The sequence below is a fragment of the Pelophylax lessonae genome (genome assembly GCF_965119305.1).
Source record: "Pelophylax lessonae genome assembly, chromosome: 1".
Taxonomy (NCBI): Eukaryota; Metazoa; Chordata; class Amphibia; order Anura; family Ranidae; genus Pelophylax; species Pelophylax lessonae.
Window position 1 is genome coordinate 516,156,983 of NC_138768.1, and position 17,981 is coordinate 516,174,963.

General features: G+C 43.9%; 1 protein-coding gene across 1 annotated transcript in view; it reads right to left on the bottom strand.

Moving 5' to 3' along the window:
• Positions 1-1,614: 1,614 nt before the first annotated feature.
• Positions 1,615-17,981, bottom strand: part of GAMT (guanidinoacetate N-methyltransferase) — a 43,712-nt gene continuing 27,345 nt past the window's right edge. Inside the window, exons 3-6 of the mRNA XM_082275595.1 lie at positions 12,348-12,411; positions 7,306-7,373; positions 4,310-4,420; positions 1,615-2,042 (exon numbers count right to left, since the gene is read on the bottom strand). Coding sequence (XP_082131721.1) covers positions 1,902-2,042; positions 4,310-4,420; positions 7,306-7,373; positions 12,348-12,411 — 384 coding nt within the window. The 3' untranslated portion in view covers positions 1,615-1,901. The remainder of the gene's footprint in view (positions 2,043-4,309; positions 4,421-7,305; positions 7,374-12,347; positions 12,412-17,981) is intronic.

Sequence of the window (17,981 nt, forward strand, 5' to 3'; positions counted from 1 at the left end):
TTGTCTAAAAGGAAAAAAAAAAAAATATCACAGCAAAGAACTAGGTCCTTACTCCTGACACTAGACAGAAACAAAACTGAGTACCTATAGCAGAGAGAGGGAGTATATCCCCTGGGACTGCGCATAGGTGTACCCAAACTTTTTTTTTTGCCTATTGTCCCACTCCTGTAGAGGGAAGTAGAACCCAATGGTTAAGAGGATCAGGAGCAATAAACGAAAGAGAAATTCTTGTATAAAAGAAAAGTTCACTTTTTAGAAAATAAATAAATGCACATTTTTTTGGCAGGAAAAAAAAATGCATTTATAAATTTGTTTTTTTCAGCCTGTAAAACATTGCACCAAAAATCAGCAGATCATTGGTGCCATGCAGGTCTCCTGCAGATCTGCCAGTGTATCTGTGTGGTTGTACTTCATGTACTGGCAAGCACATACAATCTGACAATCTGACAGGAAGAGAGAATAACTCCATAGCTATTTGGTAGATCATTGAAAACTGCAAGCTGACAGCCGCAAATCTTGTAGTTTTCCATTCGCAGTGTGACAACTGGGCAGGCAAAGCCCCGCTCAGCCACTTTGTTTTAGATAGGGGAGGTGCGGGGGCCGGTCTGTTCGGAACATGTTACACCCTAAATAGAAGTGTAAGAGGTTATGAAAGGTGAACTTATCCTTTAGGCCTCGGTTCACACTGCTACAACTTATCATGCAACTTGAAAGTTCAAAGTCGCACGATAAGTCGTACCCTATTAACTGAAATTGAACCGTTCTAAATTGGTGCGACTCAGGTCACTCTGACTTAAAAAAAGGTTCCTGCACTTCTTTTGGTTCGACTTCAATACGACTTGCATTGACTTCTGTTAACTACTTACGTCCTTGGGTTTCAGTGGTTGTGCCGAGATGATGCCTGCACCTACAGGCATCATCCCAGCATCATTGTTTGCAGCCAGCGATTCTCTACAAGGCAAAAGTGATCCTAGTGGCTAATTAGCCATTCTGCGGGTGGCGGAAGGGAGTCCCGCCTCTCCGGTCCCATTGCGGAGGACGGGAGCGATGCAGTGATGGCTACCCTGTACAGAGAGATAGGAACTGACGTCGTCCCCTCTCTTTGTAACCCTGGAAATCGAAAGTGACGCATATTGGTCACTTCCGGTTTTGTTTACCTGGACACCAGCGGCCAGAGAAGCAGCTGATCGGACTGATCTCTGTGTAATCGGCTGCATAGGGGGGCCAGAGGAGAGATGTGGGGTCTAATAGATTGGTGACCTCCAAAAATAGGACCGTTCATGGCCCATGCTGCCACAAGGGATGTTGTTTCATCCCTTGTGATAGCAAAATTTGTACAAAAAAAAAAAATTGTATAAAATAAATAAATAAAAATTTAAGCACCCCATCCTTACAAGCGAACGTATATGTTACTCCCGCACGCATATGTAAACAGTGATCGCACCACACATGTGAGGTATTGTCGCAAGCATCAGAGCTAGAGCAATAATTCTAGCACCAAACCTCCTGTGCAACTCTGTGAACCTAGGCTAAGCTTTTGGTCAAGAAGCTATAAAACATTTACAGCATTAATATATATATATACGATTTTAGAACAAAAAAGACAACCTAGAATTTAAAGCAAATAACTTTATTGTGCATTCATGCCACATAACATTCACATTATAATGATAGAATAACCTAGAGTGAAAAATGTCTGCTTGAAACAGTAAACGGCACTGTAGTGTAATTTAGGTCTTTTAATACTGGGAGTAAAACCAGTGGCTGACAACTCACTAATAACTACAGGACTAGCACCTACAGTTAAAAGGGGACACTTCCATTATAAAAATGCTAAATCCCAGTTTGTCAGCGAGTGTAACTGGCTGGCAGTGTGGGGTGGGGAGAGAAAGGAGGTCTTCTCAGACCTTTAGAATGGTGGGTGTGATCATCTTGGGGAAGGAGTAGTATCTACATTCTTCAGGGGGGATTAGGTCCATTACTGTGGTGCTGATATTTTCAGTCTTGAATCCAGCCTCCAGAAGCGGAGGTATCTGCGTTTCCTATAAAACATAAGAGGACAGCAACGCAAGTCAGTAGTCATTTCAAAGAGCTGAATAAGGTAGTGCAACAAAAGGGTTATGGCAAGAGAAGCAAAAAGAACAAAGATTTAATGTGGATCATAAAACTAATGAATTAGAAGTAAAAGAAGCGGAATGGGAATCTATAGATGCACAGTGACAATGCACACAAGTATGCAACTTTAGCAATAAAACTAGGTTAGGTTCACACACTTGCATTTCTAGGGGCTTTAAACACTTTAGGCATGCTTTATTCATGCATGCATTTTCATGCATCATCCTTTGACTTTGTGGGCCCTAAAGTGACTAATTTTCATGTTCTTTTTTTTTTTATTATTAATAAACGTATAATACTTACCTCCTCTGTGCAGTGGTTCTGCACACAGCAGCCTGGATCCTCCTCTTCTCGGGCCTGTTTCACTGCTCCTGGCTCCTCCATCCTGTTGAGTGCCCCCATAGCAGGCAGCTTGCTATGGGGGCACCCAAGCCAAACTGCAACTCCGTGTGTTCATTCAGACACCAAGCTGCCATTCGGGCCTGCCCCCTTTCTCCTGATTGGCTAACTGACTTTGACAGCAGCGGGAGCCAAAATGGCGCAGCTGCTGTGTCTCAGCCAATGAGGAGGAACAGTCCCTTGATGGCTGAGGCACGTGGACATCGCTGGATAGAGAGGGGGCTCAGGTAAGTATTACAGGGTGCTAGGGGGTCTGCTACACACAGAAGGCTTTTTATCTTAATGCAAAGAATGCATTAGGATAAAAAAAAAATTCTGACTTTACAACTACTTTAAAAGCGGAGTTCTAGCCGTTTTTGTGTTTATTAAAAGTCAGCAGCTACAGAAAGTATAGCTGCTGACTTTTAAACACACATTCACCTGTTCCACGATCCAGCGATGTGGCCGGCTGGAGCCTCGGTTCTCTCCCTCTTGCAGCGCCAGCATCACAAGTGTGGGCACCCGGTTGTGACAGCTTGAGGCTTCACAGCCAGGTGCGCATGCGCGAGTCGCATGCACCAAGCTTCCCTAGTGGACGGACAATCTCCTGGGACCTGTGATGTGTCCCAGAAGATTGCAGGGAGGGAAGGGGAGAGGAGAACCTAGGCGGCCCGAGCGGAAGGGGGGGGGGGGGGGAAGCAGGTACCTAGTTTTGACAGGTACCCACTTCCCACACCCCCTCCCCCCCCCCCCCCAAAAAAACTGACATGCCAAAATGTGGCATGTCAGTGGGTGGTCAGGAGCACTTAAGCGGATGTTCCACTTTTGGGTGGAACTCCGCTTTAAAAAGCATTAAAACAGACCCAAAATGAACCTGAGCTTTTTTTCAAAAGAAGTGCTGCATCACAGACAGGGTTGCACTTAGGAATAATGGGGCCAACTACACCTACCCCCCCCCCCACTCCCAGGTTGCACTTAGGAATAATGGGGCCAACTACACCTACCCCCCCCCCCCCCCCACTCCCAGGTTGCAGTGGAACAGCAGCACTGACATTATCCGCCTACACACCAAAAAAAAAAGAAGTTACTTCTGTTCTCACCTCATGGTGCCCAGGGAAATGTAATTTAAGCTCTAGTAAGCAAGTACGAGTGGGGGTGTGGTCTAGTGAAATTAATTTAGGAAGAAATGAATAGGACCTCGTACAAACAGGGCGTTTTAAAAAGCGAGCTGCAAAGCTAGTACCGGCAAAAGGAAAAAGCAGCTGTTTCTTTTAAAAGAAGCGATTTGCATTGGCGTTATGTGCGTTTAACATCATTTCTCTGCCATCTTATTTTCCACTGACAAATACAATTACTACAGCTTAAAAAAGTTTGACGTGGCTGAATGCTGTATACAACGTTAACATACGTTTAGCTGTATAAGGCGTTTTTTTACAGCTGGAACGCTGCTGCTCCAGAATGTACTGGCCCTGGTTTTTTTTTTTTTTTTGCAGCTTTAAAACCACCTATGCTGTTTACAGCTCCTAAAAGCCTACGTGTGCATGGACACATTGAATACAATGAAGAGGCTTTTTTTTAAGCTGTAAAAAAAAAAAAGCCTGGACGCTTTAAAACGCCCTGTGTGCATGAGGCCTTGCTGCCCTGGGCCCCCCTTTTTAGCGGATGGGGCCTGGGCCCCGTACAACCAGTCTTGTTGTACTGCCTTATCAGCGGCCCAAAGCAAACAAATGTGACCTGGTGCCATCTAGGACATGCATTTTAAATCCAGTCATGTCAGCATTTGAGGTTACACAGTAGTAGAATAGTGTTGCTTTACCTGGAACATTTTTTCAATGTCTGTGTATTTGGTCTTCAGGAACTCTCCCCAAGATGTCAGGTTACAATAAGTGAGGACACCTCCTTTCTTGAGAAGGCGATGTGCATGACCCTGCAGAAATTCATAAAATTGGCCAAGCTAGTAAATATATAGCAAAGCAATGACTAGAACCAAGCTCTGAGAAGAGTAGCACTGTAAATTAGATCAGTATCTTGAACAAAAACAACATTTTCATCTGTCCTTTGAAGAAGGATGGGTCCACTTGTATGAAAATCTACAGACAACAGAACACTTGCTGTACATTAACTACCTCAATACTGGGCACTTAAACCCCCTTCCTTCCCAGACCAATTTTCAGCTTTTAGCGCTGTTGCATTTTGAATGACAATTGTGCGGTCATGCAACACTGTACCTAAACCAAATTTATGTCATTTTTTCCCCACAAATAGAGCTTTCTTTTGGTGGTATTTGATCACCGCCAGGTTTTTTCTTTTTTGGTGCACAAATAAAAAAAGACCGAAAAGTTTGAAAAAAAAAAAAAAAAGTTTTTCTGTTTAGGTTATAAAATTTTGTAAATAGATACGTTTTTTCCTGCACTGATGAGGCCGCACTGACAGGCACTGATGAGGAGACACTGATGGGGTGGCACTCATGGGGTGGCACTGATATGCAGCACTGATGGGCACTGGTATGTGGCACTGATAGATAGCACTGATATGCAGCATTGGTGGGCACTGATAGGCAGCGCTGATGGGCACTGATGGGTGGCACTGATGGGTGGCACTGATGGGCAATAATGGGCACTGGTGGGCGGCACTGATAGATGGCAATAACGGGCACTGGTGGGCAGCACTGATAGATGGCATTGGTGGGCAGGACTGATAGGGGGGCACCACTGGCAGGCTCTCTGAGCCCTGTTTGCCATCCCTGGTGGTCATGGTGGGCATCCCTGGTGGTCATGGGTGGGCATCCCTGGTGGCTCTAGTGGCATCCCCTCCCCCCAGGGCTGCACTGGTAATCAATCATCTGATTACCAGCACAGACCCCCCCTGTGATCAGTGAGTAATTAGAAATACTCACTGATCACCCCGGCTGCAGAATCGATCCTCTGATCTTCTCCTCACTGACAGGATCTGTCAGGAGGAGAAGAGATCGAAGCTGTTACAACGGCTGTATTGACATTACATGACGGCTGTGATTGGTCACAGCCGTCATGTGATCAGGAGGGCCAATCACAGGGCCCTCCTGCCGAGTCTTGTTGCTCTGTGTCCCAGGGACACAGGCACATCGAGATCGCGCCGCTGCGCGTGCCCGCGGCGGCGCGATCTCTCTCCTTCTGAAGGACGTTCCGGAACGTCCATTCAGAAGGACGAGACTCCCGCCCGGCCGTATATGTACTATGGCCGGGTGGGAGGTGGTTAAAGTGGGGCTAAACACGCTCAAACATTAACTCACGCACACACCTCTTTTCGGTTGTTTCCTGGTTTCTGGCTTAGGACAAAATGATGTCATACATTCCAAAAAAAGTCTTCATGGGCTTTTTTGTTTTCATCTGGAGGAGGGACTGTCAGGATGCACTCCTGCCTGCCTAAGCTAAGGGTAGATGGACTCTAGAAAGTACAATGAGCCATCTGCCCTTACTCAAGATGGGCTTTGCTAGAAATGCTAGGAGGGCGTTATAAATGTGATTTCTCAACAAAATAAAGCATGGATGGATTGTATGTTAACCACTTCATGCCCTTAGGCCATATATTACCGACCTTAGGCTGAAGGGGTTATACAAGGATCATAGCTGCAGCTCCTGGTTTCTTTTTTCCAGCCGACAATTCTCTGGTTTATAAAAGTGATCCAAGCAGCTATACACCCGCCTGATCACTTTCACAAGGAGTGGGAGGGGACTCCCCTCCCAGCACCAATACACTATTTCCAGGCTTCCCTGTCCCACCAGGAAGCCTGGGGCCACTGTGGACAGTCGTACCAGCTGTCCAAAGAGAAAGAGTAACATCCATTCCCCAATCTTACCTATGATGTATGAAACTGGAAGCAATGAGGATTTAGTCAATTCCAGTTGTTTGTTTACCCGCTGTCATCAGTTAGTAAAGCAGCTGATCAAAATGATCTTTGTTTAATGCGCTGCTTTAGAGGGCAGAGGAGAAATCAGGGGTCTAATAGACCTCAGATCTCTCACTAAAGAGTATCTGTCACTGCCCATGTTATCACAAGGGATATTATAAATACCTTGTGATAGCAATAAAATTAGGAAAATAAAAAACGAAAGCGTCCCATCACCCCATGCAAACACGTACATAGGTTGCACACACATGTAAACGGTGATCAGACCACACGTAAAGTATCGTCAGCGTGAGAGCAATAATTCTAGTACCAGACTTTCTGCTTAAAGGATTTCTTCGGTTGCTTCCTAGTTTCTGGCCTAGGCCAAAATTATCTCATACATCCCAGGAGACTTCATGGGCTTATTGGTTTTCATCTGGAGGATGGACTCTTTCAGCTAAGTTTACCTGAAGATTAACTCTTCCATGTCTAAAAGCATTCTTAATTTACAGCAGAGTTTCTTCACACCTGCATAAGACTGTACCTTATGCACAGTACTGTATATATCTTGCAAGAGTGGCATGATAGCCCTGAGTGGTGTTTCTGGAAACGTAATCAAAGTGTACAAGGCACCATTTGTACAAACCTACACAAAAGCTGGTTACACGAGAAGGAATTCCAGCTTTTTTGTGTTTTCCCACAACACATACATGCATTCCATGGGATTCAGTGAAATCCTATCTGGGTTTGCCGGAAGTTATCTTCCTAAAGAGGTGAAAACAATTCAATACATCACCTCGTAAGGACTTATATACAAGTCATTACGCTCGTTGTACATCTTCTGTGTAATGCATTCAAACCATAAGAAAGGAAAATCTAAAATGTAATGTAAATAATATAATACATTATGTTATCATTCAACCTTAGAATGTACATAAAATTACCTTAATAAAGTTGAATTGATGTGTATGCCATGTCTCTTCAGAGAGAGGGTATGTGTCATAGAGAATTCCTGAACAAAGAAACATTTATATATATTTTTTCTTTAATTTTTTTTAACAGAATAAAGCGACCCTAAAAATTCCAAAAAGACAAAAAAAAAAAAAAAAAAAAAGTAAAGAATTCCATTCAAGTATTTAGAGTATGTATTGCTAACGCATTACCTTCTATTGCTCTAAGCCTCCTCCAAAGTGTTTTTTTTTTTCTGCATTGAGCAATCTTTGCATTAGAGGGTGGCTACGTTCATGCTCCATGGTCTCATTGTATGTGGGAGCAGAGCCATTCCTCTCTTGCTCACACCCAACTTAGACTAGGGACTATGGGATTTGTAGTGTGCATAGAACAGTGCACATCGCTATCTAATGCGCACTGTTCTCCCCAAAGAAGAGTGGAAACAAAAAAAAATTAGAGGTTAGGTAGTTCAGGAGAAGGCAGAAACACTCAGTAAGAAACAATTTAATGAAAACCAGATTACATGGCCATTAAACAGTGGATATGTATGGATCATTTTAAAGAACAAGGATAGTGCCTTGCGAAAGTATTCGGCCCCCTTGAACTTTGTGACCTTTTGCCACATTTCAGGCTTCAAACAAAGATCTAAAACTGTAATTTTTTGTGATGAATCAACAAGTGGGACACAATCATGAAGTGAAATTTATTGGATATTTCAAACTTTAACAAATAAAAAACTGAAAAATTGGGCGTGCAAAATGATTCAGCCCCTTTACTTTCAGTGCAGCAAACTCTCTCCAGAAGTTCAGTGAGGATCTCTGAATGATCCAATGTTGACCTAAATGACTAATGATGATAAATAGAACCCACCTGTGTGTAATCAAGTCTCCATATAAATGCACCTGCACTGTGATAGTCTCAGAGGTCCGTTTAAAGCGCAGAGAGCATCATGAAGAACAAGGAACACACCAGGCAGGTCCGAGATACTGTTGTGGAGAAGTTTAAAGCCGGATTTGGATACAAAAAGATTTCCCAAGCTTTAAACATCCCAAGGAGCACTGTGCAAGCGAGAATATTGAAATGGAAGTAGTATCCGACCACTGCAAATCTACGAAGACCTGGCCGTCCCTCTAAAGTGGCAAGAAGAAAGCCATTTCTTAAAAGATATCCATAAAAAGTGTCATTTAAAGTTTGCCACAAGCCACCTGGGAGACACACCAAACATGAGGAAGAAGGTGCTCTGGTCAGATGAAACCAAAAATCGAACTTTTTGGCAACAATGCAAAACGTTATGTTTGGCGTAAAAGCAACACAGCTCATCACCCTGAACACACCATCCCCACTGTCAAACAATGAGGTGGCAGCATCATGGTTTGGGCCTGCTTTTCTTCAACAGGGACAGGAAAGATGGATGGAGCCAAATATAGGACCATTCTGGAAGAAAAACTGATGGAGTCTGCAAAAGACCTGAGACTGGGACGGAGATTTGTCTTCCAACAAGACAATGATCCAAAACATAAAGCAAAATCTACAATGGAATGGTTCACAAATAAACATATCCAGGAGTTAGAATGGCCAAGTCAAAGTCCAGACCTGAATCCAATTGAGAATCTGTGGAAAGAACTGAAAACTGCTGTTCACAAACGCTCTCCATCCAACCTCACTGAGCTCGAGCTGTTTTGCAAGGAGGAATGGGCAAAAATTTCAGTCTCTCGATGTGCAAAACTGATAGAGACATACCCCAAGCGACTTACAGCTGTAATCGCAGCAAAAGGTGGCGCTACAAAGTATTAACTTAAGGGGGCTGAATAATTTTGCACGCCCAATTTCTCAGTTTTTTGTTAAAAAAAGTTTGAAATATCCAATAAATTTCGTTCCACTTCATGATTGTGTCCCACTTGTTGATTCTTCACAAAAAAAAAAATTACAGTTTTATATCTTTATGTTTGAAGCCTGAAATGTGGCAAAAGGTCACAAAGTTCAAGGGGGCCGAATACTTTCGCAAGGCACTGTAATGTAATTATATATATATATATATATTACACACATATATACACACATACATACATACATAGCCATTTGCAAGTGGTTTACCAGGTTATGGCTGAAGGCGGCTAGCTTTCCAATAAAAGCACTCCAAGCAGCTCATAAGCCGCTGGAATGCTTTCAGAAGCGTCCCCCCTCCCGCCGCTAGCCAGTGTTTCTCGGGCTTACCGTGTCCACCAGCGCACCTGAGAAATGATCCGACGGTGTGGCTGGCAAATCACAGAGGCGATAAAAGACTAGATAGTCTTTGATGGCCTCTATGGTCTTAGAGTACTGGAGTGATGTCACAATGTCACTTCCAGTCTAGGGCTGAAGTAAACTGTTTTTTATTATTATTATTATTATTTTTTTTTTTTTTTTTTTTAAAAAAAGCAAAAAGATCTAAATTTTGTTTTTTTGATCTTTTGCTTTTTGGAGTCATCTCCATAAAGGAGGACCTGCCATCCTTATTTCTATTACAAGGGATGTTTACATTCCTTGTAATAGGAATAAAAGTGATCAAAGGAAAAAATAAATAAAAACGGACAGTAATAATAGCAAAAAAAAAAAAAAAATTTTAAAGCACCCCATCCCCCCGTGCTTGTGTACAGAAGCGAACACAAACGTAGATTTGTGAACACACATGCAAATGGTGTCCACACCACACGTGAAGTATTGCCATGAACGTTAGAGTGAGAGCAGTAGTTCTAGCACTAGACTTCTGTAATTCTAAACAGGTAACCTGTAAAAAGTGTCGCCTATGGAGATTTTTTAAGTACCGTAGTTTGTCGCCATTCCACGATCATTTGCAACTTTAAAGCATGACATGTTAGGTATCTATTTACTGGGCGTAACATCTTTCATATTTTGCCCAAAAATGTGGATATATATTGGATTTTTTTTTTTGTTTTTTTTTTTTTTTTTTAAAGGGGAGTACACCTCTCACATTTTTGTAAATATTTTATTATTTCATGTGACTACACTGAAAAAAATTACACTTTGCTACAATGTAAAGTAGTGAGTGTACAGCTTGTATAAGCGCCGGTTCACATTACCGCGACGCTACTTCCCTGGGCGATCGCCGAGATCGCGGTGCGAGCAGCGCGCCGCGACCTCGGAGCGGCCGCCACGGACTTCATAACATTGAAGTCTATGGCGGTCGCCTCCTGGTCGCCCCAAAGAAGCTCCGGACCCTTTTTCTAGGTCGGAGCGACTTGTGTTGCTCCTATTAGAACGGGTCCGCAGCTTCCCTATGGGAGGCGACCTGTGAGGCGACCAGGTCGCCTCACAGGTCGCCCTAGTGTGAACCGAGGCTAACAGTGTAAATTTGCTGTCCCCTCAAAATAACTAAACACAGCCATTAATGTCTAAACCGCTGGCAACAAAAGTAAGTACACCCCTAAGTGAAAATGTCCAAATTGGGCCCAATTAGTTATTTTCCCTCCCCGGTGTCATGTGACTCGTTAGGGTTACAGGGTCTCAGGTGTGAAAGGGGAGCAAGTGTGTTATCGCTCTCACTCTCTCATACTGGTCACTGGAAGTTCAACATGGCACCTCATGGCAAAGAACTCTGAGGATATGAAAAAAAGAATTGCTGCTCTACATAAAGATGGCCTAGGCTATAAGAAGATTGCCAAAACCCTAAAACTGAGCTGCAGCACGGATGCCAAGACCATACAGGGGTTTACCAGGACAGGCTCCACTCAGAACAGGCCTCGCCATGGTCGACCAAGAAAGTTGAGTGCACGTGCTCAGCGTCATATCCAGAGGTTGTGTTTGGGAAAGAGATGTATGCAGCAATGCTGGCAGCACTCAGAGGTTGAAGGGAAGGGGGGGGGGGTCAGCCTGTCAGTGCTCAGACCATATGCCGCTCACTGCATCAAATTGGTCAGCATGGCTTTCGTCTCAGAAGGGAGTCTCTTCTAAAAGATGATGCACAAGAAAGCCCGCAAACAGTTTGCTGAAAACAAGCAGACTAAGGACATGCATTACTGGAACCATGTCCTGTGGTCTGATGAGACCAAGATAAAACTTATTTGGTTCAGAATGTGTCAAGTGTGTGTGGCGGCAACCAAGTGAGCAGTACAAAGACAAGCGTGTCTTGCCTACAGTCAAGTATGGTGGTGGGAGTGTCATGGTCTGGGGCTGCATGAGTGCTGCAGGCACTGGGGAGCTACAGTTCATTGAGGGAACCATGAATGGGAACATGTACTGTGACATACTGAAGCAGAGCATGATCCCCCTCCCTTCGGAGACTGGGCCACAGGGCAGTATTCCAACATGATAACAACCTCAAACCCACCTCCAAGACGACCACTGCCTTGCTAAAGAAGCTGAGGGTAAAGGTGATGGACTGGTTAAGCATGTCTCCAGACCTAAACCCTATTGAGCTGTGGGGCATCCTCAAACAGAAGGTGGAGGAGCGCAAGGTCTCCAATATCCACCAGCTACATGACGTTGTCATCAAGGAGTGGAAGAAGACTCTAGTGGCAACCTGTGAAGCTCTGGTGAACTCCATGCCCAAAAGGGTTAAGGCAGTGCTGAAAAATAATGGTGGCCACACAAAATATTGACACGCTTGGCCCAATTCGGACATTTTAACTTAGGGGTGTACTCACCTTGGTTGCCAGCGGTTTAGACCTTAATGGCTGTGCGTTGAGTTATTTTGAGGGGACAGCAAATTTGCTGTTATACAAGCTGTACACTCACTACTTTACATTGTAGCAAAGTGTTATTATTTCTTCAGTGTTGTCACATAATAAAATATTTACAAAAATGTGGTGGGGGGGTGTACTCACTTTTGTGAGAAAAAAAAAATATATATTTTTTTAATTATATATAAAAATAAAATGTTTGGAGGTTATAAGTAATTTTCTAGCAAAAAATACTGATTTAAACTTGTAAACAAAAGGTGCCAGAAAAGGCTTGGTCTTCAAGTGGTTAAAATCATGTGTCCATTTGTCGACATGGACACATATGTCACTCAGTTAATAGTTTCACAGTAACTTACCATCAAAGTGTCCATCTGGTAATGTTGGTACTACATCTTCCCAAAGCCCCTTCAGTGGGACAATCTAAAAAAAAAATAAGACCAAAAAAGGTTAGCTGTTGGAGAGGGAGGGACAATAGAGGAAATCAGGTGTGGTGCTTGCATATGTGCTGACAAGGATTATGCTGACAGTAGAAGAGCAGGGGGCCAAGCTCTTTAGGTTGTGGCTGCTCTATTTTTTATTCAATCACAGGCTGGAAGCAGGAAGGTGACCAAATTGTATTTCTTTACTACAGTATAGAAAGCCAGGTCACCAGTTTGGCCGAATTGTGTAAGGGTTACTGAACTGCAGCAGAGAAATATCAGGTCCCTTGCCCGGTCATACAGGGCTGTGCTGTGTAGCACAGAGTTCATCTTTAAAGTTGTTGTAGAGGCACAAGGTTTTTTTACCTTCATGCATTCTATACTTTCCTGAGCCCCCTCTCGATCCAGCGATGTCCATGAGAGCCTGGGAAATCCAGGGACTCACACTCCTGATTGGCTTTTGGCAGCAGCAGGAGCCATTGGTTCCCGCTCCTGTCAATCACAGCCAGTGAGCCAATCAAGAGAGAGGGCAGGGCCGAACCAGGGATACATGTGTGAATGGACACTCAGAGCTGTGGGTTGGGAGCGAGCCTACTTGGGTACCCCTAGAGCAAGCTGCTTGCTGTGGGGGCACCCGGCAGGAGCGCCGGCATGGGACCAAGAGAAGAGAAGAGGATCTGGGCTGTAAAACCATTGGCAAGTATAAAAATGTTAAAAACACACACACCTTTAATATCACTTTTACACATTATCCTTTGTGTGCCCACTTAAGGGCACATCCATTAAAAGTATCTAAAAATCATATCTTTTTTAGTTCTGGATAAAGTGGTGAGTAGTTAGAACCCTTGTCAGGTTGTTTTTGTGATTTGTGTCCCTGCTATGGAGATTTACTAATTATTTTTTAAAGCGGACAATGGTCATCGGGTCTCAAAGTGAGGGATAAGACAAACATTTGAGTGGTCACCATAACAGGAATAAGGGGGGGGGGGGATTACTTGTGACAAATATTTATGGATTTACCTCACTTTACAGGTTTTCTTTCACTTCCTGTTGTGTCTGTAGGGCAGGGGTGTCAAACTCAATTTCATTCCGCATCAGCATTATGGTTGCCCTCAAAGGGCCGGTTATATCTGCAAGATTGGATGTCCAGAGCACCCCACGCCCCCTTACATGAGAAGTCAAGAGTCACCCACTCTTCCTTACATCACAATGCACCCCCTTACATTGTGCTGCTGCCAGGAAAAAGATGCGGGTGGATCTGGGAAGAATAAAGCGCAGGATCTGGAGGAGAACCAAAGGAGGGCTGGAGTCAGCTTCCAGAGTCTGCTAAATGCTGAGACCAGGGGAGGCAGGGGCAAGGTGGTGTTGCGGCTGCACAGAGAGGTGCAGGATCTGAATGGAGGAGTTCTGCCCTCCTCTCTGCTGTGGACTGCTGAGAAGGGGGGGGGGCAAAGACTAGCCTTTCTGCAGCTGCACGGAGGAGTGAAGGATCTGGAAAAGTAGTTCTGTCCTCTCTGCTGCTGACTACTGAGTAAAGGTGGGAGCAGAAACAAAAGAGGGGTGCCGCAAGAGTGGTGCGAGGGCCACATGAAATGGCCTGGGGGGCCGCATTCGGCCCGCGGGCCTTGTGTTTGACACCTGTGCTGTAGGGAAACATTTCCAATGGGACAATGGCAAAAAAAAAAAAAACTGATGAGCTTTAACCATTCCTTACTCCATGCAAAGATTTAAAAAAAAATAATAAATAAAAGTTTTGGTTTAAATATACATAAGATAAAAAAATAAAAAAGTGACGCAAAAGGATATTTTTTTAAACACAATAAAAATGTCATATGTACCTGCGCTGTGCAATGGTTTTGCACAGAGCAGCTCCGATCCGCTCAGTTCCCCACCTGACGCTACTGGCCCCTCCCCCTGCCAAGTACCCACCATAGCAAGCCACTTGCTATGAGGGCACTGGTGCATTGACACAGAGCATGGCTCCACACTCCCTCCTCACTGGCTGTAAATGACAGCAGTTGTGTCTGAGCCAAAGGGATAGAAAGCCAAGAGAGCTTCTGCTCTCATGCACATCCCTGGATCGAGATTGGGCTCGGGAAAGAATAGGGGCTGGAGCTGCTTGCAGAAGGCATAGAATGCATTAAAGTGTTACTAAACCCAGGACCCTGCATTCACTATATCCGGTCTCCCACAGTACATGGCAATACAAAAGTTTTAGTAAATATAAACTGCTAAATATCTTTTCTCATCAGCATTATATAGCAGTCTTGTGACTTCTATATCAGTGTCTGGTTAAAAGTTGGAGGAAGGGTTTTCATTCTTCCCCGTTTGTCCTATGAGGCTGCAGGACCCCTGACCCTCTGTCTGCACAGTGCTGCTTGGCCCTGTGACTGGTCACATGTACCCTCCCAAGGAAAAAAAAAAAAAAAAAAAAAAAAACACCTCTCTAGCAATACACACCAAACTGAGCAAGTGTAGAGTGCCCCTAAGGGCTCTGTAATATCAGGAGATGGATTGGGGCAGTAGAAGAAGGGAAGGATCAGAGAAAACAAGATCAAACTGCCTTTTTACACAATGCAGAAGATTAACCCCTTAGGCCCCACAGAGTATAACAAGCATGCTTTACTGCATATACAGACTGATTTTACTGCTGTGGGTTTAGTAACACTTTAGGGGGGAAACTTTTGCCTTTAGAACCATTTTAAGCATGTAAGAATTCTCTACTTATCCACCTCATGCAAGATATTTATTCTATGCTGACAGTGCATTTCCCACGCAGCTGCTTAGCTTACTCGTCCCTTACAGCTACTCTTAGTGCCCTTTGGTCCTATTCTGTTGACTCTAGATACAAACATGATCCTGTAAGCATTTCCTATGAATACCTGCATCCGTGAACCCAGTTTTACGCATTTCTACACTGTGACCTTCTACAGTCTCACTCCACAAACATGTGAGCCTACCATATGCATGCTGAGCTTATCTCCAGTCCTTTTAGCAAAAGCTGACCATACACTACTCAAATTTTTGACTGATTCAGCAGGAATTCAAGCTGTGGGTGAACCGGTCATTATTAACCCCACCGCTCCACAAGTCAATTTTTAGCTTACATAGTTAGTGAGGCTGAAAAAAGACATAAGTCCATCCAGTTCAACCTATGTGTGTGTGTTTGCTTTTAACCGTACATTGTATACCCCTGTATGTTGTGGTCTTTAAGGTGTCCATCCAATAGTTTTTTGAAACTATCAATGCTCCCCGCTGATACGACTGCTTGCGGAAGAGAATTCCACATCCTTACCGCTCTTACAGTGAAGAACCCCTTACGCACTTTAAGGTTAAACCGCCTTTCCTCTAGTTTTAGTGAGTGGCCACGTGTCTTATTGTATTCCCTTACTCTAAATAGTTTGTTCCTTATGCTAGGGTCGCCAGTACAGTATTTGTACATTGATATCATATCCCCCCTCAAGCGTCTCTTCTCCAGAGAGAATAGGTTCAGTGCTTGTAGTCTTTCCTCATAGCCGATGTCCTCCATTCCCCTAATTATTTTTGTTGCCCTTCTCTGGACTTTCTCCAGTTCCAGCACATCCTTCCTGAGGACCGGTGCCCAGAACTGGACAGCATACTCCAGATGTGGCCGGACCAGAGTCTTGTAGAGTGGAAGAATAATCTCTTTATTTCTGGAGTGAATCCCCTTTTTTATACAACCCAGTATTCTGTTGGCTTTGCTTGCAGCGGCTTGGCATTGCATGCCACTTCCAAGCCTGTTGTCTACCAGTACCCCCAGGTCCCTTTCCATCCTAGACTCACCCAGAGGTTCCCCCCCTAGTGAGTAGCTTGCTTTCTGGTTTCTGGCCCCCAAGTGCATTACTTTACATTTTTCTACATTAAATCTCATCTGCCAAGTAGTTGCCCATCCCGTTATTTTGTTCAGGTCTGCTTGCAAGATTTCCACATCCTGCATAGAAGATATTGGCATGCCTAATTTAGTATCATCTGCAAATACTGAGATTGTACTAGATATCCCCTCCTCTAGATCATTTATGAATAAATTAAACAGGATTGGTCCCAGGACAGAACCCTGGGGGACCCCACTTTCCACACCCGCCCAATCCGAGTACTCCCCATTAATCACCACCCTCTGTACTCTCCCCTGGAGCCAGTTCTCTATCCAGGTACTCACCTTATGGTCCATACCTACCTTCCTTAGTTTGTACAGTAAGCGTTTGTGGGGAACGGTGTCAAAGGCCTTTGCAAAGTCCAGATACACCACATCCACAGGCTTACCTTTATCTAAGTGGCAGCTCACTTCATCGTAGAAGGTTAATAGATTGGTTTGGCATGAACGATTTTTCATGAATCCATGCTGATTACTACTTATAATACCGTTTTCATTACTAAAGTCTTGTATGTGGTCCCTTATCATCCCTTCCAAAATTTTGCAGACTACAGATGTTAGGCTGACCGGCCTATAGTTACCCGGGATATATCTCGGCCCCTTTTTAAATATTGGTACCACGTTAGCTTTTTTCCAATCAGCTGGCACCATACCTGTCTGTAAACTATCCTTAAAGATCAAGAATAATGGTCTGGCAATCACCTGACTGAGCTCATTTAGAACCCTTGGGTGCAAGCCATCTGGTCCCGGGGATTTATTTATGTTAAGTTTCTCTAGTTTAGCTCTAAGTCTATCCTCTGTTAGCCATGGCGGCACTTCCTGAGGTGTATTATTTAGTTCGGCCTTACAAGCGGGGTTCGTGTAGCCCCCCGATTCCTTTGTGAAGACTGAAGAAAAGAAATTATTTAACACTTCCGCCTTTTCTCTGTCCTCAGTGGCCATTTTTCCTTTATCATCTTTTATGGGGCCAATGTGTTCTGGCCTCGCTTTCTTACTGTTTATATACTTAAAGAATTTCTTGGGGTTCTTTTTACTCTCCTCCGCTATATGTCTCTCGTGTTCTATTTTAGCCGCCCTGATTTCATCTTTACATTTCTTATTACACTCTTTGTAATGCTTAAATGCTGCCAATGACCCCTCAGTCTTGTATTTTTTGAAGGCCTTTTCTTTAGCTCTAATATACATTTTTATGTTGGAGTTTAGCCACCCAGGGTTTAGTTTTGCTCTTTTAAATTTATTTCCCTGTGGAATGCACTGGCCCACCCCCTTGTTAAGTATGCTCTTGAAGCACTCCCATTTTTCCTCCGTGTTCTTTGTTCCCAGGGTTCTATCCCATTTGATATTTTCTAGCAGCGAGCGCAGTTTAGGGAAATTGGCTCTTTTGAAATTCAGTGTCCTTATATTACCCTTGTGTTTCCTATTACTGTAATTAATACTGAAACCAATTGACCTATGGTCACTGTTCCCTAAGTTGTCCCGTATTTCTATATCCGTGAGCAGGTCTGTATTGTTGGTAATCAGTAGGTCAAGTACCGCATTGTTTCTTGTCGGTGCATTCACCATCTGACCCATGAAATTGTCCTGCAAAACATTTAGGAACTGCCGAGCCTTGGCTGAATGCGCGGTTCCTTCTGCCCAGTCTATATCAGGATAATTAAAGCCCCCCATTATAATGACAT